Consider the following 23,278-nt stretch of genomic DNA (forward strand, 5'->3'; position numbering starts at 1 on the left):
GCTCACCAATTGACCAGCTGTTGCAAAAAAGCCAGATATGACATATTTCATGTATCATCTTTGATGTATGTTCTCATTAGGGTCGTAGATGAGCAAACTGGGCAAGAGGCAAACATGTAAAAGGCAACCAATCAGAGTGCACTTGCACTGATACAAACAACACATCCATCCATTTTCTATATTGCTTGTGTGAATGACGCTCATTTTCAGCCCTGGAGTTTCATGGCTCAGACCGGCCCATTTTAATTCACAACATTTTAATGAAGATATACAATTGTTGCATTATGAATAGCTCTCCAACAATATTCACATTGTATTTGATCAACAATCAATATTGCAATTGAATGTGCGTACCAGATCACAATGTTTATTTGAGCAAGTATGAAGACATACAGTTAGTAGTTGTAGTTGTCACTAATGACGTGAATTTAATTAATTGAATTTCAACCAACCACTGGAAGTAACTGACTTGCCTCACCTTAATCAATTAGTTTATCTCAAGTTTTTTTTAAATCAAAAAAATGTCAGGTTGCCCTGAGTTAAATTATTTAAATGGTGGATTACTTCAAAAAAATTTGTATTCATCCCATGTTTCATTTCTTTTTTTTTCTCTTTCTGGAGAGCTCAGTATGAGCCATACAATTCTTACAAACTTGAATAAATAAATAATCATTCTAGAAGTCCACAGTGTACAAAATATTATAACAAGTTTCTCTAACAAGTATGAAAGCATAAAGTTATAATAATAATATTAACAATAATAACACTGATAATAATAATATAATAATAATAATAATACAGATTTTCTGACTGACCACTAGATGGCCTTGTTGCACTGTGGCAATATTGCAAGTGAACCTCAAACCAGCATCCGCACAGTTTTGGTGTACTGTTATTAAATGATCATAATCCGAGTTTGTGCTTTTCAAAGACTCCTATCTGTTTGCCAGAAACTGTTAGGTAAGGATGGACAAGATTAAGCTCTCCAGCTGAGTCACAGCTGTGTGAGGAACAATCAACAAGATGTGAAGAAATGTGGCAAATTAGATCTGGTTTTTCAGGGATGAGGGGCTCACCTCCATCTGTGAACTGTGACCCTCCCTCGCCACAGCCTGCGTCACACTAATCATCACGATGAATTCCTTCGGCTCGCCCGGCATAATGGAATCAATTACGCCGGGGAAGAAAGGAGGCGGCCAAGCAGAAGGCTCGTCAAAGTCTAACGATGAAGACTAGTGGAATATACTTATGCAGAAAAATGATGGCAAACACTGAGTGTGGGCGCACAAACAACCAACATCTGTCTATTGTGTATCACAGGAACCGTAGCAAACAGTCTCTTCATTAAAAGTAAAGTGTTGTCGCGTTTGCTTAAAAATGTTTTTTCCCCCTAATGGGGCCCAACATAAAGACGGTGATAGAAATAAGAACTTCAGATCTAAGAGGCTATTGTTCAAACACTGTCAAAAATGAGTTAACGGGCGAGGCTTCAACTTGATTGCTAACCAAAACAGGAGCACATAAGTCACTAAAGTGTTGTGTCTTATGGCATGTTGTAAACAAGTTCCCTGCGTAAAATTAAACATGATCCGATGTGCCGCGCTGCTGACAATTAGCATTCCAGAAGACACTAATGCTGGTGCTTTTTGTATTTATCTGTTTTTTAACCAGCACCCAGAGTGTATATAATGTAGATGGACTCAAAAATAGCACAACATATGACCCTTAGTGGGAACCCCATCCACATCAAAGTTGCTTGCGGCAAGGGATGCTTTTTAACAAGTTGCCATGGCGACCGCTGCATTTGGCTTCTTGCTAGCCTGTGACAGGATGCGCTAAAGTGGAGGTGATGAAAGGAGAGCATGATGCAGGTCACGTGACAAACACAGTGGCCTGTGCACGTTCTGTATATTTGTTTTCTGTCTGATATTTGTGTGTGTGCGCGCGCATGTGTCTGTTTGTGTATGTCTACTTTAATGAGCAGGGTGGAGGTTTTCATTAAGGCCCCATTAGCTCTCCTCCTGGGCTCATTTAAATGCTTCTCTGAAGGCTTAAGCATATTGAGACTGATAGAAATTGGCCACTTTAATGCTGGCAGCATTTTGGGGAGTAAATTGTCACATTTGTTAGAAGAAGACATGCAGCATTATGTCATACGCATTTTGGCGCGGGGGGGGGGGGGTCTGCTACCTATATTTCTCCAAAATACATGCCAAAGTGATCGGTTTCTTGGCAGCCATCTGTGCACCAGCTTGGCTCCCGTCGCCACAAACACACACACAGACGCGCGCACACATACACACAGAGCATCTGACGTGTAACATCTCCTCATCAAACCTCATCTCGTGTGTTTCGAATCGTCCCCATCCAGCTGACTCTGAAATGAGCAGTTTGGCTCCCTTTAAAAAGAAAAGTCTTCCCTCCTTTTGAGCTTCACTATAAATAGCAAGTGTGCTTTGCCACCGGGGGGTTATAAAGCAAAGAGTAAATGTCGCTGGGCTTCCATTACTCAACATCACACGCTCACATTCTGTGTAATGTTGAAAGCGAGGCTGAATCGCCCTGCACGCCTTCATCGATGCCCGTCTCCCACATGTCTGAATTTTGTCATTAGGCTTCATGTATTATTCACTAAGAAATGAAGGAAAATGTGGACAATTGTCATAATGTTAATAGCAACTATACTATGACATAAAATCCTCTTGTTCTGGCTTTTCAAGTTCAACCACCTTGGCCCACATCAGTAGGAAATAGTAGTTTGTAATCCTGCTTGTAAAAAAATTCAATAAAGTAAAATAGCAACAACCAATAATTTTCTACAGCCCTTGTAACTCATTATGGTTGCAGGTGAGCTTGAATTTACCCCAGATGACTTTGGGAGAGATGCAGGGAGAGGTCGAGTTGAAGTGTGGGAGTAAGTGTGATTGTTATGCCAAAGCAAGAGAATTTCAAAAATCTTCCTTACGAGGGATGTTAATTTGGCATATTTATTCTTCTTCTATTGTGGATTCAGTCACATTTATGGATGAAATGCTGTAGGTAGATAATTATACTCAGTTTCTAAATGCTATTGTTACCACATAAACATTAATGCTACTAAACAGAGAAAATTTTATTTCGAATCGCTGCTGCCACCTGTGGCCGAAAAATGAAACTGCATTTTACCTTCTTCGCATACACAATGCGCACATGACGTCACATCCACAGACAGATGGCGGAAAATTCGAACCCACATCCTGTCTGAAAATTAATGGCCAGGGGCTTGCTGGAGTTCCCATTTATGAACAACTAAGGTGTTTCAGTTATAAATGGTCAAATAAAAAAGGCAATTAGAACGTTGTTGCTGACCAAAGCAGCAGCACCTACCGAGTTATGTACTTAAGCTCTCAAATAAATTAATTAATGATGTTCCTTTATGCAAAGTCGATTAGCGCTCCAGTAGACCATGCCATGGTCGCTCTACATTGTTGCTCGCGTCTCTGTTTATGCACTGGGAAGCTCTTTGATTGGATCTTTGTATTTCTGCATTTTTTGAAACACCTCAATCACTTGGCATGAATTGGAATATACTTTACCAGAAGTAAATAAAGGCCTACCTTCTAATAGCTGCTATCTACAGCCGAGTAAATACCCCCTAACACTATTTGTCAAGTTACAGTAGCTCGATAGTTGGATACATCATTGATCCCAAGAGGAATTCACATAATACACGATAGGTTGCTGAAAATGGAAACATTTTGGCGAGAGAGACAGCTGGTCAGGTGGTCCCAGGATAGAAGTTGCAATTCAATCAAGAAACATACAGACATACAGGCACTGATGATGTCCTATGGGAGGAGAAGTAGAGGGGAGTTGAGGTGCACAGTTCAGATCAACACTGTAAAAGTTCCTGCACATGCTGCTAATCTACAAGGAGATCTGGCGGTCTCTTATCAGAACAGTGTGTGTAGGAATTCTCGAGTGTTGACACTCACTCTCTGCTTTTGAACCTCCAAGGATCATGTGACAAAGAAGCTTTTGTGACCTTGGCAGGCACTGGGAGAATTGCTCGTAATACCAGCGTGAAGTTAGCCTTGGCATTTGGCACACTAGCAAGTCATTACTTGTACTCTGAATGAACTGGGATCGTAAAATTTCTATTAGCCTCGACATCATCATCACACTGAGCTAGTCTTGTAGTAATCACATTGACCTGCTTGACACCCAGCTGTTAGCACCTAAGAGGCAAACAGTTACAGCGGTTGCTGCGGACATCGGCATTACCTGTTGGCGAGAAAATAAGCTGCTGAACAAGCAGGCGCCCTACTGTCTCCTGAATGGAACACCAGGTTTTGGATGATTTGCAAAAACAGTCAACAGGATGTGAAAATGAATTTAGGAGTTGTTTTTCAATCTCAGCTCAGACAGTCCTGGATGGCGTTTGCCTATTCTGCTCATTTTTAAAAGGGGTTAGGGTTACCCTTGCGCTAATTAGGGTTTGCCTATCCATATATTTTAAGTTTATGTCTAACTCCAACCGACCCAAAGGCAACCCCCGCCCCCATGCCCAATTAAAGTATACATAGTCATACACATGAGGTCATGTACCCCACATTGTGTACCGTTCACGGGTCCATGGAATGTCGAATGGGAACGGCCTAAAAAAGTGTCCAGAATTGCAAAGATAAATCGAAAGGATTACCAAAGTGATTACCAAAGTCTACCAAAGTGTGTTCTGACCATTTTGATTAGGGTAAGTGTCATTGTAAGGTGGTAAAAATGCTTTTACCGTAATGCATTCGTGATATATGTGAGACGCTAGCTCTGGCTAAAAATGTATCTGGTGGTCAAGATGTTTTAATTTTTTATCTCTCCAAATACCATCCTTAAGGTCTCTATTTTCCTTTCCCAGTAGCTCAAAAGTTGAAATTGTTGTTAAAGTGTACGGAAATAGGTGATGAATCAACAATGTTGTTGTTGTTTTTGTTGTAGCGTGCTAGCGCTAGTAGCTAGCATGATCGGGAAACTAGGTAACTTGTTTTAAAAATAACCCGAGATTCTTCACCTCGAATTCACAAATGATAAATGCACATAGCAACCAATAAAAACCGAAAGTACAGAAGATGCGAGAATGTCCGTGTTTTGGGATCAAGCCATTCTACCTCAGAGCATATGTGATGTTGCTATGTAGTCCAATCCAGGCAGTAACATCGGCAAATGCTTGTAATCCAATCGATTCCATTAATCAAACGTTTCAATGTGTACCGCTGCAAAGAGTGTTGAGCTAAAAACCTTCCGCATATGTCTTGCTTGCTTATGTCATGTTAGAAGAAGCTGGGGGTGACATTCATCAATAACAAAAGAACGTTCGGTGTAAACACAATAGAAACACAATTGAGTCCGCTGGAAAGTTGACCCACTAGAAGCGGCCGACTAACGATCCTGTAACATCAACGAATACTATCTATAGAAATGATCAGCGCGACCCAATGAGCACCATGGGAGTTCTTGTTCCCTTCCCTGCGAAAAAGTCGACAGGATCTGGCGCCGTAGAAGGTGGAATCTTGGAATTTTGGAATCCAAAATTAATTCCAAATACAGTGGTATCTCGGAGTTTAAACATAATTTGTTCCTGTGAAGTGTTCAAAGTCTGAATTGTTCAACCTCCGAAAAAAAATTTCTCAGAGAAAACAATGTAAATGCAATTAATCCGTTCCCAAGCTCCAAAAACAGAAAGTTCCTATTTTAATTTCTATTTATGTTTTTTGCATGTACACCCGGTACAGTATTTACTCAATAAAAAATACCTCACCTCTTTTGTTGTGGTGTGTTGGCATCAGTGGATAAAAAATGCTACATTGCGTTAATGGTGTATTTTACATTGGGCATATTGTTACTATGGGGTCCTTGCGTGCGCTCTTAACGTCAGGCACACGTTGTTGAACAGCTAAGGGGGGGAGGGGGGGTCCTCGTGCCAGTATTTACGAAAGTAGTCATGGTAGTTACAACGGCACAATAATCTCCTTCCTACAGCCACTGTGGTTCGTAGCACTGTTTGTTTTTCTTTCCTGCCACTAGCACCACTGTCTTTCTTTGGGCCCATGTTGAAGAAAATTGTTGTAGAAAAATCAAAATGCACTCGCGAATGTACAGAGCACCTCCGCGAATGTTTACGCTCTGACTGGAAATGAGCAACGCTTCATCTCAATGACTGCAACGTGAGCATTCGGCATTGCTCTGCTTGGGTGTTCAAACTCCGATACCGAGGTCAAACTCCGAGGCATTTTTTACTCCGATTTTTTGGTTGAAGTCCGATTTGTACGAGTTCCGAGACGCTCAAACTCCGAGGTTCCACTGTATGTTGAATATGATGAGAATACCCTACTATTCCAAAAAAATGCATGTGAGGTTCAGCAGCCCAAGGTGTACTGCACTTCTCGGCTTGGCCACTAGCATCCATAATGCTACATGAGGAGCAAAAGGATTCGAAATTACTATTATTACTTCGATGTGTGCCATCAATCAAAGGCCCGCATATGAGTGGATCCTCTGCCGGCAACCGGCCAGGACGACACAGTGGTTGACAACACCAAATTTGTGTCTCCTCGAGAAGCAAATGTTTGACACAGTCATCACGTTGGTACCCGATGATTTATCTCCCGTCACACCAAAGCTAAAGCTTTCCTTTGCGACGGTTCTCTATGTATGAATGTGGAATTGCAAGATGAAGGCAATTTGGTGGCTTCGTAGAAAGTAGCAAGGCCATAACAGGCAGGAACACCTGACACTCACTTGTCCTCCTCTTTTGTGATGAACGCATTTATCGTAGTTTTTTTAAAAGTCCTGCTAGATGCTGATGCGTCACGAGCACAGGAACCAGAAGAATGAATGTCGCCACCAAGGTAAGTTTAATCTTTCCACTATAGCCACAGTCGCACCACACACAGATGCAGGGCTATTTATTTTTGGGAAGAATTATCATGACTTTACATTCCGAGCCGACTATCGGTCGTCTCCAGATTGCTGCGCTACTGTCTCACAAGAGCGAGTGTGGGGAAGGGATTAAATACAGTCTCCCTTGAAAAGCACATATATATATATATATATAAAATGAGTGAAGTGTCTTGTATCACTCAGGGAATTATAGAGGAAGTTGGCACTTGGACCTATTTCTTGTGCTCGTCATATTACTCTCTCTATCTTCTATATTTCTTGCAGCCTCAAGACCAGCACAAGGCTCAATCTCAGAGTTCCTCTCTGAGTGACAGAAGCGAGCTCATTAAAGTGTGTGTGTGCGTGCGTGCGTGCGTGCGTGTGTGTGTGTGCCAACATCAAAACCAGGCAGCCCGTCTGTTGCTGATAGCAGAACCTTTCCCCTGACGGTTTCCCAGTGAGAAGTGGCTGATAAAACACACCACTGGAGTGAACCTGATCCAAGCAAACAACCTCACACCTCACCTCCAACACGCTCACATCACACACGGTTCTCCTGTTGTGCAAAGTGAAGATAAGTGGAATGTGTAAAATGGTTGAGACAAGAATGGAATTTAGGAGAGCGGAAACCAAGATTGAGCAGTTAACAAAAGGTTTTTTGAAGCGCTGTATTTGTGATGGTCTGTTCCAATGCTGGGCGGTCACTTCCTGTTTCACCGAATGACAAAAGGGTGCCATTTTGGTTTATTGGGTTAAGGGAAGGATTCCAAAGTGAGACAAACAGCAAAAATACAATTTTTTTCTGAAAGTAACAAACAAATAGTAGGCTGGATAGTATTTGGTTTAATGGAGAGATACACATTTTTTCTCTATTGTGAGTCCGAACGAAAACAATTGAGCTGTATCTGTGTCTACTTGCTTGTTAGGAGGCTACTTTCTGGTTCTTAGAGGAGCATTTTTGTTTTTGTGGAGTACTACGTCTATCGTGACTCAAAAAAATAAATCACACAATATTCCTGTATGTCTGGCCTTTTTTAAAAATTATTATTAATATTATTATTTTTTTAAGTTTGGAGGTACAATACTTCCTAGTTCATGTAGGATGAAGGGACCAAACTATTTAACACAATTTTGACCCTCTTAAAAAGCGACACCCCTCTCCTCCGGTGTGCGCAACGACCCCGGGAGCTGCTGCGACCGACAGGTGCAAACTCACTTGATAAAAAGCCAGCGAGAAGCGAGGCGGACACTCACCCCTGCGTTCGCTGTTTAATTCAAACAAACGTTTGCTTGCAGCGTTTTTGTGCTTCCGTCACCACAACATCCTATTTCAACCATATTCTTTCGCCTTTAAGTTTATTTAATTTTCAGTGGCCGAATATTCGGTGCATCACTAATATATATATATATATATATATATATATATATATATATATATATATGTATGTTATGTATAAGTTATTAATTTTCTTAAGTTTGAGAAAAAAAATATTATTCTGAATATTTTGTTTATTAGACAATTTGGGGTGTATTGAACATTATATTATAAAAATTTTTTTTTACTTGATTTCCCCTTTACAGACTAGGGAAGGCTTCTGTTGTGACCCAAAAGGCAAAAGTGAAACCAAATAATACTTTTAATTTAAAAAAATCTATCAATCATAATGTAGTTTGTTATTAAATTAGCAGGTGAATTATAGAAGCTGTTCGGAATGGACCAACAGGACTCTACTATTTGCATTCTGAGGCGAGTTGCCACCAGCCTCCGTGAGCACACAAACAAATTATGATCAAAACAATACAAAATCAATACCAAAAAAAAGGTAAATGAAGGATCATAAATATCACACTACAAAAGAAAGGATTTTTTACCTTTCAATACTTTTTTGGCCACCCCAGGGCAAAACACAATTACAAGGCGATAAAACGTGAGAGAACAGGGCTCAAATGGCCAACTGTGACAGGGGGCGAGGGGTTTAATTTATGGCACGCCGCAGCAAAATGATGAAGAGTTTGATGACAGCTTTTGCACAGCTGGCCCATGTGAACGTATTTCATGTGTTGACGCTCTCCACTATTTGGAAAGCTGTCAGTTGTGCTTCACAGATTTGATCATTTGCTTTGCACATGGGTGGAAATTGTGTGTGTGTTTGTGGGTAGGGTGTGTATTTTCCGTTATAGAAGCAATGAAATATAGACGGCGGTGATGGGGTGACACAAGATGTGGCTTGCGTAAGCGTTAAATTTCTCTGAGGGAGGGTTGACAATGCAGAACGCCCATGTTGGGAATAACGTACAATTTGATCTCAATTACAACACAACGGGCTTGTCGTGCAGCATGTGACTATGTGTGGAAAGCCACAGGAAGTGACCTAATTTACTTCTTTTTTTGAGGGGAGGGGGGGGGCAAGTCGATAATGATTTGCACTTAATTGCTCTGTTGTCCCCTGGGTGACCTTGGTTAAAAGGGCTGGAAGCCAAAGACCACTTGGGGCTAAACTTGGAAACTGAGCAAATGGAATGCAGTTGACATCTTGATCTACTTCTTTTTTTCTTTTTCTTTTTATGGTATAGTTACACTACGTAAGCAATGTAAAATGCATTCAGTCATTCCAGGCTCAAACTGTCGCCATCATAAAACACAAATTAACAGTACTGGCAATGTTTTAGGTAACACTACACTGTATGTCAGTAGAAGTTAATTAAAACTCAAGTAGAGTAAATCAACATGGTGTCCCAAGAGTAATCATATACTTTTTAAAACTACTCTCTTGCATTTTCTTGCCTATGGCTCGCCAATTGACATTGTTGAAGTGTTGCAAGATTCTTCATCCGAGCAAGTTTTTCTGTCAAAGCAACTTAGCGTTGGTTCAGTCCAGTGCAGCCCTTGAGTTTCCCAGATTTTGCGCGAATGCCTGCTCTAGGAGTTTGGTGTCATCATGACTGGTGGTAGTAGCAGGTCTTACACTGCGTGGTTTACCAAGAACAGGAACTGTTTCGAGAACATTTGTCATAGATACAATAAATTATTCAGGATGCTGCTGTTGCACAACTTCTTGCTCGGCTGCAATTTTGCAACGCTGTTAAAATTGTAATATTACACTTGACTTACAAAAACGGCAAATACCTAAGCGGTCAAATCCTGATGACCTCATGTCTGTCTGAATGATGCTGGAAACCAAATGGGGAAAAAAAGAAGTGGGTCTTGAATTTGGGGAATTTATCCTTCAAAGATTCTTTTGAATTTCACTATTGTGAAGGTAAGTTGTGTATGTAATTGATTTATTGCATTGATCCTATTGTACTGAGCAGCCAGACCTTTTCCAATGTTGCAAAATGGTCCTTTTATCTTTTGTTATCGCCAGTACCCTTATGTGGCGGCATCACACAAACACAAAGAACAAACAAAGGCAAAGCTAACTGAAGTATTTCTATTAGAGCCTTACAAGTAATTCATGACAAATGTTTGTTCCACTGGAAAATAACTGTGGCAAAATATAAGTTAATCTTAATTGTGTTGAACATAATTACAAGATCGTGTTTTGTATCATCGTCTAACAGCTATTAATATGTTGTGCCAGTGGCTGTAGACAAAACCAACAGCTCTTTGTTTTATCTTCTGATACGCTCTTTAAAAATCCTCCATAATGGAAGTGCTACATAACGATGCACATGATATAAATTCGATATAACAACACAATGTAAAAACAACACAAACATTTTGTGAGTTGAAGATGAATTGCAATGAGCTAAACCAGCAGAACTTACTGTTGGGACAAAGAATTATGATTTCTTGATGGCCTGTTGCTAGGCAGAATTCATAGGGCTCAATCACAACCGCACCAAAAGCCAGTTAAAAAGCATTAACAGGTGCATAATGAGTCATGTAAGTGTACACAACTACAAGTACCAGAGTGGCTGATGTAAATTGGATAGGTGACACTTGTTTCCTATGTTGCTCGCCATTGGCATCCGGTAACCCTGGCAACCGCCAGGAATACTGGGGAAGCAGTTTGGTGCAAACACATGTTCACACCCATGGACAATTTAGAGCAGGGGTCATCAACCTTTTTGAAACTGAGAGCTACTTTTTGGATGCTGATTAATGTGAAGGGCTACCATGGTATCCACTTGTGAAATAACACATTTGCTCTATTTACTTGTAATGTTATGTTATTAAAATAATAATAAATAATATGTGAATGATGTCTCACTGTAATTATCAAAGATGATTGAACTTGATTGGAATCATATAGGCCTACATCAATATGCAACTCTTTCTATGGGTATAGGTTTAAATGAGAAAATTCACAATTTCTAGGAAATCACAATGTCCTTTTCCAGGTGTGCTAGTTTTAGAACAGACCTGCGGGGTCCATATGTGGTGCTTGAAGACTTCCTGGTGGTTATTTTTTGTAGTAAAAAGGGAGAATGCCACAGTATTCAAAGAAAAACAATCTGAGTTCATTTTGGTCATTAGAACAGTCATTGAACTTGACATTCTTTATATTTGATGATTCTATATGAACTCCGAGATTTTACTTAAGTAGATCTGTTACAAGCTTCATAGAAGATAGTAGAACAGGGTTTCTCTCAGAAAAAAGGGGGGGGGGGTTGAGGCAGACAATGCTGGCCTACTATTTTAGATTGTTAATTTTATTTTCACCTTTTTTTTTTGCTACCGTGTTTGTACTTCCCAGCCGTTGAGCGCCTCACCGGGTGGTGGGGGTGTGGGGGTGGATGGGCTTCAAAGTGGAGCACGGCGCCATGTGCACCTCACACCTGACCACTCGCACCGCATGCGCAAGAGCGCGATGGATCATTTCCACGCATTCGGTGATGCTCCTTTCTCCTGCTCGGCGACATGTGACACGATTGTAAGAAGCAAGTAGTGGAGAATCTGGGCGTGCGTGTGCGTGTATTTGCGCGCGTGTGTGCGCGCAGTAAGAAGGGCGAGAGAGGCGGGATTTTGCGCCTTGTGGCGCTTTGCACACTAAGACTAGCGGACTTGCACTTTGCGCCTCCTCCTCCCGAGTGGATTTGATGGATGTTTAACGAGCGGATGGGATGCCAGTTTATAGCATCGTCGCAAAATTCCCCGACACGTCCGGTAAGTTGTGCCGCCGCCGATTTCTCTGTTTCGCGTGCGTGCGTGAAGGTATTGGCGTGCACGCTGTGTGGCACGAGGCGGCGTGTGCACCAGTTGATTCATGCAAAAAGCCCCGCTGGAGTTCACGACGTGCAACAGGAGTGTCACCATGTGTGCTCCAACTGAGTCCTTTTGAAGCACTCCACTTTATTTCATTGCATGAGCGGGTCTCCCTGCATGCGCACAAACTTTTCATCTTTGTTATTTCAAGCTTGGTGGAAATGTCAAATTTCGTATGCTGCTCTTTTTTTTTTTTCCCAATAGAAATTCTGTCAAAGGTTGTGAGGGCATATTGAAAGTTTTATAGGGCGGCAGAGCTGCTGTTGTAGTGGGAACTGGTTGTAGAATTGGGCTGTGGGCAAAGTGTGGCACGTGGGCTTGGATGCAGCCTGCTCTCTAATGTAATCTATTTCAATTTCCACCCAGCAAGCATAGCTAATTAAAATAAATTTAGCGAAATACTAGCAAATGTGCTTTTAACATGTTTTTCTTATTAATTGGATCATTAAATGTAATCAAATATTTGTAAATAATTGTTCCCTCGTTACATCGCAGTTTGATTATTGCAAGTCAAGTCATCTTTATTTATATAGCGTATTGCAGCTTCACTCTATTTTCATTTGTGACCATATAACTTAATTAATTGATGGTTTACCGAGCTATTTCAAAGGTGTTCTCGCTATTTGCCTTTTTTGTTAAAAATGTAGATTTTTTTTTTTAGGTGAAATTTGTTATACAAAATCCAAGACCATGAACATCAGTTTGTTATTTACTCATCGTGGTGCATTCAGAAATTTGCGTTTCACTCAGACTGTTGTAATGGTTTAATAGTAAAAAAGAAAAATTACTACTCCACAAACATTCACCTATCGCGGAGTATCTTGGAATGTATCACCACGAAGTGAAGGAACACAGCAAAGCAATTGGAGGATTCACAATTCTGAGGTTGGGGGTTCGAATCCTGCCTTCCTGTTTGGAGCTTACATGATGTCCTTGTGCTTGCATGGGTTTTCTTAAAATACTTTGCTTCCTTCAATGGAAACCAATCATTTATTATTCAAACTGACATTTTAAATACATTCATTTATATATATATTTTTTTCACCTTTAATTACACATTTTCTTCTTTATTATTTCAAGTTTTGTGAAATGTCAAATTTAGTGTACAGTGTCAATGTTTCAAATGAGATATTCTGTCAGAAGTGAGGGCATATTCAAAGTTTTATATTCTAGTGGAAATTACTTGTAGAAAGGGGCAGTGGGCATTCCCAAAATGGTGCGCGCACTCTTTGGGGTGCACCGATGCCTTGATGGGGGTGCCTAAGATTAAAAGTGTAATTGCAACATTTATGTAGTTATCTTCTCTCTTGTGTCTTTTCCTCATAAAATTTACATTCCAGTGCCCTCATGAGGTGCGCAGGATTAAAAGTGTTAGGGGGTGCGACGGTATATTAAAAGTTTTTTTTTAGGGCCACAGAGCTGCCATTCCAGTGCAAATTACTTGTAGATTGAGGTAGTGGCTTTCCCTTCACACCTACAGCATGGATTCCCAGCGCGCACACTATTGGGGGTGCACCAGTGCCCTGGTGGAGGTAATAGAGATTAAAAGTGGAATGGCACTATTTAGTAGTTTCTCTTCCTTAAGTGGGAGTTTTTCCTCTCAAATTTTCGTTGCTAACAGCCTTTAAAAATGGCTCATTCTTGCCTTTGTTAGCATCCATTTCCTCTCTTAATGGAAATCTGCTTCTTCCTTGACAATCACACTATGTTTTTTTTTGGGGGGGGTTGAAAGAAACTAACACAGTCACTTATACTCAGATTTTTTCTATTTGCGGCCCAGCCCCGTACACTTTACTGCAGACATGCTGTTCTCATTGGAAAAGAGATCTTTGAAGTCAGCGGGTCTAGCCTGATTAAATAAAGGTTAAATCACATCATTTCTTGTAGGATGGGGCAGTGGGAAGCGTACAGATAGGGGTGCCGGAGATGAAATGTGTTACTTAGTTGTTTTCCCCAAAGTGTTAGTTTTTAGAACCAATTTAGACTCACTATGTCCTTACTGGGCTGTGCGGGTTCAAAGTGTCAGGATCTGTAAAGATTTATTAAAGGTTTCACCGGGCTGCAGTCTGCTCAAGCAAGTTAAAATGCTTCGTACGGACTCCTCCTGAGCATGGATTCTCAAACTGTGATGCGCACACTGTTGGGGTTGTGCAAGATCTGATTTGGTCTGGTATGGTAGCAATACATTTACATATTTTTCATCTATATTATTTTAACATTTGTGGAAATGTCAAATTTAGTATGAAGTTCCATTTTTCAACTAAGAGATTCTGTCCAATGGTGCTCGGACTTTTTAAAGTTTTATGGGGCTTGCAGAAATTAGTTGTAGAATTGGTCGGCGGGCATCTCCGACAATATACTGCAGATTCTCAAACTGTGGTGTGCACACTTTTGGGGGCTACCATGCACAGACAGGGGTGACCAACGGTATGATATGAACATTTCAATAATATTTCTCCCACAAAATGAATGTTACCGTGCCCTCATGGAGTGCGTAAGATTAGAAGTGGTGGGGTAGAATGGGGCAGTGGGCAGGGTTCTACGTTAAAAGGGAAGTCAACCGTAAACATTTCTTGACAATAAGGTGTTATATGTGCCCTCACTAGTCTAAACATGACATTCTGTTTAGTGTTACATTTGTGGACTATGAGTTATGAAGCAAAATCCATCCGTTCCTATCCATCTTAAGGGGGCGGCCCTTTTGCCACTTGTTGTCGAGTGAAGATGACATCACAGTTGCTCAGGGCTCAGGCAGCGACCAATCACAGATCACCTGTTTTCTGAAGCTGAGCTGTGATTGGTTGTGCTTGCTACCTGAGACCTGAACAACTGTGATGTCATCTTCACTCGACAGGAAGTGGCAAAATGGCCGCCTTCTGACAATAATAAAAACTTTTGGATTTTGCTGCTTAACTCATATTCCAGTAACACAATATTAACCAGAATACCGTATTTAGACTAGTGGGGCTGCATAGAACATATTTTTGTCAAGAATATTTTTTTGGGGGGTTGACTTCGCCTTTTACACTGACACTATCCTGACAGGCCACAACAAATTTCATGAATGGATATGATGAAATCAACACATTGTTTATATATATATATTTTTTTTAAAGATTCAATATTTAGAATTATTTTCCACTTAAATTGATAAATTATTATTATTAATTAATTAATCAATTAATTAATTAATTTGTATTATTATTATTTTACAGAAAATCTGAAATGTTAAATATTCGGTTAGATTTTATACTGCAAAAATACGCATAACACACCAAAAAGGTACCCGGATAGAAATTAGATTTTTATAAAGGCTTAAATAATACGGTTATTAACAGCTCTTCTTTGTGGTTGTCAAATTTGGATGACTATCTTTTCACTATACAGGGACTTTAAAAGGAACCCCGACTGTCATGACAAGTTTGCTCTATATTATTTATTTGGTTGTTACTAACATAACTATGAGATTCATTTTTCAAAAAATTATTTCTAGTTTAATGCATTGTTATTTACGCATTCCGTGCGTAGTGACGTAGAATGGCGGCAGACTCTGCCGAGCAACGTGGAACGCCTATAAAGGAAGCAAAGTAAGCCTCCGTAGCGTTCTTAAAGAAACAACATGCGAAGTCGGAGTCACCCTCCCCCACGTCGTGCTCTCGTCATTCACCAGACGCATTCAAACGTTTTGATCGTCCCTTTAGGAACGTAATGGACGACGTAAATAACAATAGCGGCGTACGTCCAAATGAAGTTTCTACAAAATGCATTAAACTGGAAATGATTTTTGAAAAATGAATCTCATTGTTATGTTAGTAACAACCAAAATAAATAACAAACTTGTCATGACAGTCGGGGTTCCTTTTCAGTTGTAAATGGGAGGAGCCTTCCGTTGGAGAGCTCTTTCGGGTACTTGAACCTGCGGTCACTATTTTGGTCACAAGCCGCATTCTTGGCCACATATCCACAACCTCGCCTATATCTGGCATCCCTCCAATAACTTGACTCGAAATGGCACCACAAGCTTGCTTGGGGTTTACCATATACGTATATTCGACTCTGCTAATGCGACAAACAAACTTCCCAAAATGTTCTCATTACCGTTCGTTGGTGATCGGGATCCATTTTAGTCAGCAGCAGCTACCGGCCACGTGTCCCACGGAACGTGTTATTTCAAGTTAAACTAGGGCACATTCCTGTGCTTATTAGAACACCTCAATTAAGCGTATGACATGTTCATGGCTCGCATGGATGTGGCCTGTAAAAGTCTCTGACTGTGTTTTGTGTGTGTGTGTGTGTGTGTGTGTGTGTGAGTGTTTGTAAGGGGCATGTGGGTGTCTTTCAGGTGTCCTGGTGAATGATGGCTTTAATTTTGAAGGGGTTGCCAAGGTCCCAAGAGACACGGGGAGTGATTATGTTTTGGATATTTTGGGAGAGACGGCCGTAGAAAAGAGAGACGGGGGAGCGTGGAAACTTTGGGGTCTCCTCAAATAAAACCATCAGCATGATAAAACATACGTTGCCGTAAAGCTTTCTGTTCTGCTCTCAGTGGACTCACTTGTTACGCTTTCCCCCTCATCGATTGGTTGTTTTCACCCTGCGTGCCTCGTTAACATGATTAACTTTACCTGATAGCAGCTTAGTCCAAGACCAGCATGGCCATTTCACTCAATTTCTGCCCCGCTGTTGCAAAGCCTGGTAAATTACATTTGCTACCCTGTGTCTTTGTAATGGTTTTAGCTGGACTGTGTAGAACTTTAAATTGTACATGAAGGTTTACTTCCAATTGCACGCTCTTAAAGTAAACTTAATTTAGTCAACATGGAAAAAGTGTGTTTCCGTCTGGGAATGTCACATGAAAGACGACATATATTACAGTTAGACTCATGTGCATGTACACTTTCTGTTGACTGAAGATGACATCACAGTTGCTCAGGGCGAATAATAAGCAATCACGATTGGTCGATACCTGAGCAACTGTGATGTCATCTGCAGTCAACAGAAATCGTGATTGGTCATTAGCCGTGGGGAACAGTGATCTCATTTAGTGTTAAAAAGCAAGTGTACCAAAATGGCCGCCCCCATGGATAAAAATGGGTGGATTTTTTTTAATTAGCTCAGATTCCACAAATCTTAATGCTGAATGCAGAGTTACGTTTGGAAGCATGATGCATGATTTAGTTTCATTTATTTTTAAAATACACTAGTTAACTTCCATTTATACTTCATTGTTAATGTTAAAGTGAAAGTCAACCATGAACATTTCTTGACAATAATACGTTATATGTGACCTCACTAATCTAAACATGACATTCTGATTAATATTACATTTGTGGAATATGAGTTTGAAGCTAAATCCATCCATTTTTCTTCATCTCAGGGGGCGGCCATTTTGCCACTTGCTGTCGACTGAAGATGACATCAATGTTGCTCAGGGCTCAGACAACGACCAATCACAGCTCACCTGTTTTCTGAAGCTCAACTGTGATTGGTTGTTACCCGAGACCTGAGCAACAGTGATGTCATCTTCAGTCGACAGCAAGTGGCAAAATGGCCGCCGTCTCAGATGGGTAAAAACGGCTGGATTTTGCTGCTCAACTCATATTCCACTAACGCAATATTAACCAAAATACCATATTAGCATATAACATATTATTGTCAACAAAAAATCGGGGGTTTGCTTCCTCTTCAAAATGTAAATGTATATAAACGTCTTATAATGACTCGAGCAGTTTAAGGATTTATCATTTAGTATGCGGGAAAAATATTTTGAAATTAGAAGTCTACCGGCTTCTCAGTTGATTAGATTGCATTCCGCTTTGGCGGTTCCAATGTATACAAATTCCTATTTGCGAGCGTGGTGATGGCGGATGAGCGACCCGCTCCGATTGGCTCATAAGACCCATACCGTATGTGCCTCAGCTCAGTGTGAGGCAGTCGCCTTTAAACATGATTTAGTGCCTGTCAGTGTCCCACTTGGTTTGTACACCTCCTCCATTCTTGTCTTTCTTTCCGCACATTCCCTCGCCTGGTCTTCACTCTTCTGTTTGTATAAACTTCATTGCATCTGCATTTCATTTCTTGGCACGCAATGAATCAGGATGGAGAGGTGGAACAATGCGCGCTGTTTCACTGTCACTGTTATGTGTTTTGCCTCCAGACGAGAAAATAAAGTCAAAAGCATCTGACCTCTGCATGTGCAGATTGCACAGGATGTTTGAATTCATTTCCTTGTTTGTCTCTCTTTTATTCAACACGAGCGCCGCCGACAAGGAACGACAGGCTTTGAGTGAAAAGCCTCCACTCGGGTGTGTGCGGAGTGAAGGGACGCATGCTCAAGTGGGAAAGGAATCTCCATGGGATCTGTAGGACAACCGGATTTAAGACAGCCCATCATGCAACTCAAAAATCAGATGGAACTGTTATAAAAAAGCTCCAACACATACATCCATTTATTTTATTTTATTAGTGCTTGATGTCATTACCTGAAGCCTATCCCAGCTGACTTTGACAGGAAGTCTGAGCCGAGATTCAAGCCCAGGAGCTCCCCAGTTGTAATCCAGACATGCTAAGCACTAAATCACCATGCTACGTTCCAAAATATATAACCAATAAATCGCCGTAATATATAAAAAAATATAGTTATAGTATGGCCCCTGAAGGACCTTAAAACTTCGTATGTCTCCAAGTGCTTTCACCTGAACCCACTTTTTTTCTGCACTAAAGAAACGCGACTCAAAATGAACCAATCAAATGTGTTTTTTCTGAATCTGTTGTTTCAAAAGAAAACGCGCACTTCTACAAGTCGCTCTTCACTGATTGGTTCATCCCATTGTCTGTTTGCTAAGTATTTCCCCGCCTTGTAAATATGCTTGATGGCGGCAGTGACCATAATTGAGTCTGGATTTCCAGGTTTCCACCTCTCTTTCTTTTAGTAGGCAATTTGGAATGTGCCGTACGTTTAAAACAATGCGGTAAATATTTGTATGTAAAACACACCCATGCCATAAATATCAAGCAATCAAATAAAAATCCGTAAGCAGGGGCGTAGCCAGAAATTTTTAAATTGTATTTCAATTGTACCATACAATCCACAGTCAGCGTTTCATGAAATTAAATATACTTGCTCAACACAACACAAACAGGATCAAGTATAAGTAAAAAGCAACAAATTGCTCAACTTAATTTACTAGATGACTTTTAATTTTCCGTTGTTCTGTTTTTGAGCACCGACACCAGTGACGTGCGGCTCATCTAACGGGCTAAAGTGAAGGTAACAATAAATACAATACATTTCATCAGAGTACTGTGACTCAAACGTTTCCTAACCTTGATTCATATGTATTCATTTAACCGCATTTCCACCCAGCAGTGTCATTATTAGGCTCTGATGAAGTACCTCGGGTTGACCCACCAGAAGTTCATACCCTGTTAATGGCCCATTATCTGCATGGATAACAATGCTGGCTTTACTAGTCACTCATACAAATGAAATCCGATTTAAAATGCATAGGGTTATGAATATGGTGTGCATCTTTCTATTGGTTCAAAGGAAGCCAGGAGGCTTTGTCCTCTGGTTGTGTGGAGCTCTCATCACAGACAACACATGGAAAGACCCACCGTGTGCGCGGGGTCCTCATGACACCAGCTTATAAAAAAGTATGTGAGAGAGAGAAGGAGAAAAACACCATGGCTTTGAGGCCTGTGTGTGTGTGTGTGAGTGTGTGTGTGAGTGTGAGAACAGCAGCGATTACGTGAGTGCGTGCTGGGGGATTACAGATTAATTGCCTTCAGAGATACTTTCTTGCTTGTTACATGAACTTTGCAAAGTTCTCACTTTGGCCCCAGAGAGGAAAACAAAGCTGTTTAGTGAGCGGCAGGAGGAAACCGTCTTTAGTATCTGTCTGTTGTTTTTCTACCACTTTCTTCGTTCTTTCTGCCATCAGTGGCCAAGAAGTTGAACTGTGCCAACTTTTAAAGATTTTTTATTTCCAAAGCCTGTTCAGAAGGATACACTGACAAGTACTGTATACTCAAATGAGGAGAAAATGATTGTTTGTCAAAATGTGCAATCTATCGAGAACTAAATAGCTTTTAGCTAGCCTAGCAAGCCGCACTCGTCCACCGCCTCTCTTCGGCTAGTAGCCATGTTGGATTTTTACTGCGTCTCCGCAAAAAAACAAAAAACTTCAACAAGTCACTTTTCTGATGTCACATCCGCTCTTTGCTCATTGGTTAATTCCACTGTCTGTTAGCTCAGGTTTGCCCCGCCCCAGAAATGCGATTTATAGTGCGGTGGAGTCTGGATTTCGGTGGGGTCTGGATTTCCTGGCTAGCTTTTAGCTAGCTTATAGCTATTTATTAGCTAGCGAGCTAGATAAATAGCTATAGCTCTATAGATATTTATCTACAGATATAGCTATATATATTTATTTATTTATATATTTATTTATATATTTATTTATCTAGCTAGCTAATAAATAGCTAGCTAGCTAGCTAAAAAATAGCTAATAAATAGCTATAGCTCTAGATATTTATTTATATCCAGCTAGCTAGATAAATATAGTTATAAATAGCTAATAAATATCTATAGCTATATCTTTAGATAAATATCTATAGAACTATAAATATTTATCTAGCTAGCTAGCAAGGCCAGACGAAATCCGCTAACTTACAAACTGTGTGCAGCGAGTAATTAGGGTTCTGTTAAACACACTGAATAAGAAACATGTCTGCACATTTGCTATACAAATTTTAAATGGTGCTTAATAGCACTTAATAAAATAACATATTGTAACATCAGCTGTTATTTTAAATGAAAAATAAATTAGATCAGTAAGTAATTATCAAGGCAGCTAGCTGGGTAAATGCTGTCTACTACAGTACCTATGGACTAACTTGAATGAAAATAGCATCAGTTGGTCGGTTGTCAGTGGGCAGGTGGTCGATGGATTGGTAGGTGGGTCTTTTAGTTAGCCGTTTAGTTTGAGGGTTGGTTAGTTGTTGGGTGCTGGGTCAGTTGGGGGCTGGATCTGTTACATGGTTGTTTTTTTCCATCTGTCATTGGATCGGTGGGGAGGTTAGTAGTTCAGTCTGTTTATACGTCCGTCCATTTGCCCAAGTCAGTTGATGGTGTGTGTATGTGCTTTTCAGGTGATTCCATACAGCTGGCAGCAGAAGGCGAAGTACTGACCATGACCGACAACAACGCGCCCAAGTCGGCCAAAAAACCCCGCTGGACCTCATTGGAGGTCGCCCTCATCGCAGTTGTTTCCTTGCTCTTCATCAGCGTTGTGGCCCTCGTCATCCTCTTTGCCACGCAACAGACTGGTGAGTGCCCCCCGAACCCCTACACCCTCTGCTAGGCCCGCATTAGGAAACATCAGGGGTGGTGAGCTGTTTTTGAAAGCATTACTCAGTGGGCCTCACTCTAAACTACCGGACCTTAACTTTACACGATGCTTGAAGGAGCGCGCTTGAGAGCAGCGACACGTTCTGCCGAGCAGAGGTCGCTGTAAAAAACACAGAACAATAGTTTTAGCACTGGTGCAGAACGTAGGAATTCCCTGTGCAAAAGTTATGTCCAACTTGACTGAATTACTAAGTCTCCATGACATTTCTTCACTAGAACACACCAACAGAAACTGCTTCAGATCAGTGCAGACCCATTTTATTAAGAAATGCTGGTATCAAGATATACTGTACTGTATAATGAGGCCTATATTTGATAACGTAAGACTTCATATAGCTAAAGGGATACTTGACTCATTGAGCCATTTTCAGCAGTAAAAAGTTAATATTTTGTCCAGAAGGAATGTGATAACTTCATTATTTTTCATGAACAATTTATACCTTTAAAAACACATTTTTCCACTTGTTGTTGACTGAAGATGTCATCACCTGCATGTGCTGAGGAAGTAGGTAATGACCAATCATGGCTCAGTTTGCTGACCTAAACCAGAAAACACACTCTAAAAACAGTTGGGTCAAAAGTAACCCAATTTTGGATCAAAAATGGACCGATCCACTTTATGGGTCAATTTGACCCAACTTTCTGGGTTAACCTCTCAAGCCAGATTGATAATTGTGATTCACTCAAGGGAGTTCTTCACATTAATCTAGAACTTCACTCAGCTGATCCGTTCGGGAAAGGAGGGGCTTGCTGTACAATACTTTGAGCTGATTGGACGATGCGCCATCTTTGCACGTTTGTTTAGACTAATCAAGTTAGGTTTGTTTGTTTTCCCCAACCCCCAATTTTGAAATTAAACATGTTTTTTCCTCAATAATTATTTGCTGAGAAATAAAATGGGAAGAGTATTTTCTTACAATAACATAATAAATGCATTAAAAAATCCATACTAATAATTAACAATTTTAAAATTAAATATCTTAGTATGAAATATTAATAGTTTTTTTTGTATTTTTTGTCATTCATTAAAATTTAAAAAATTAACATTAAAATAAATAGAAATGAATAAATGCACATGAAAATCCAGAAAAATAATTATCATTACCACTTATTTTCTGACCAATACCAGTACGAGTAGTAAACCGATACAGATACCAAGAACCTATACCATTTGTATTTTGCATTAAAACCCTTTCTCCCAAAAAACAATAGCAGATAATTTTAAAGATATACCTTTATATTCTAATATATAATTTTTCCTTAAAATTGCATGAAACTAATGGTGTCTGTACTCGCAATCCTTACCTAAGATTAAATGTATTTTTTTTTAAATATAATTAATTATACACATATTTTTTCTTATTAGAAATTAAAAAGTCAAAATAGTTCAATGATTGCCAAGGTCTGAAATGTTGAATTTCATATATTTCTCTGTATCTGGGTCCAAATACTGTCAAGTACATAATCTTGACGTTTTATTGAGAGTGCACATGTCAAGGTCATGACAGGGTGTGAAATTACGCTTTGTGTGGGTCGCAAGAGGATGTCAATTCATATTTTGACATTATGACAGCAAATGTTCAACTTGATTTGTTCTGTGTTTCCCTGCAGTGGAAATCTGCACTTCAGCTGACTGCACTCGGTCGGGTAAGCAGTTTGTCTTCTTTCTGTCTCATTCCTCCAAACTTCATACGCACAAACACATAGCAGACGTCTTCTCATGTGAAATCAACAATTTGATGTTGCCA

The 23,278-nt window shown here is 40.2% G+C and overlaps 1 protein-coding gene across 1 annotated transcript in view; it reads left to right on the plus strand.

The window, feature by feature from the left end:
• Positions 1-11,687: 11,687 nt before the first annotated feature.
• Positions 11,688-23,278, plus strand: part of LOC147171384 (neprilysin-like) — a 45,857-nt gene continuing 34,266 nt past the window's right edge. Inside the window, exons 1-3 of the mRNA XM_086081456.1 lie at positions 11,688-12,022; positions 21,272-21,448; positions 23,142-23,177. Of these exons, the coding sequence (XP_085937582.1) occupies positions 11,980-12,022; positions 21,272-21,448; positions 23,142-23,177 (256 nt within the window). The 5' untranslated portion in view covers positions 11,688-11,979. The remainder of the gene's footprint in view (positions 12,023-21,271; positions 21,449-23,141; positions 23,178-23,278) is intronic.

The sequence above is a fragment of the Leptonotus elevatus genome, chromosome 7, assembly GCF_054856555.1.
Source record: "Leptonotus elevatus isolate MCC_2025b chromosome 7, RoL_Lele_1.0, whole genome shotgun sequence".
Taxonomy (NCBI): domain Eukaryota; kingdom Metazoa; phylum Chordata; class Actinopteri; order Syngnathiformes; family Syngnathidae; genus Leptonotus; species Leptonotus elevatus.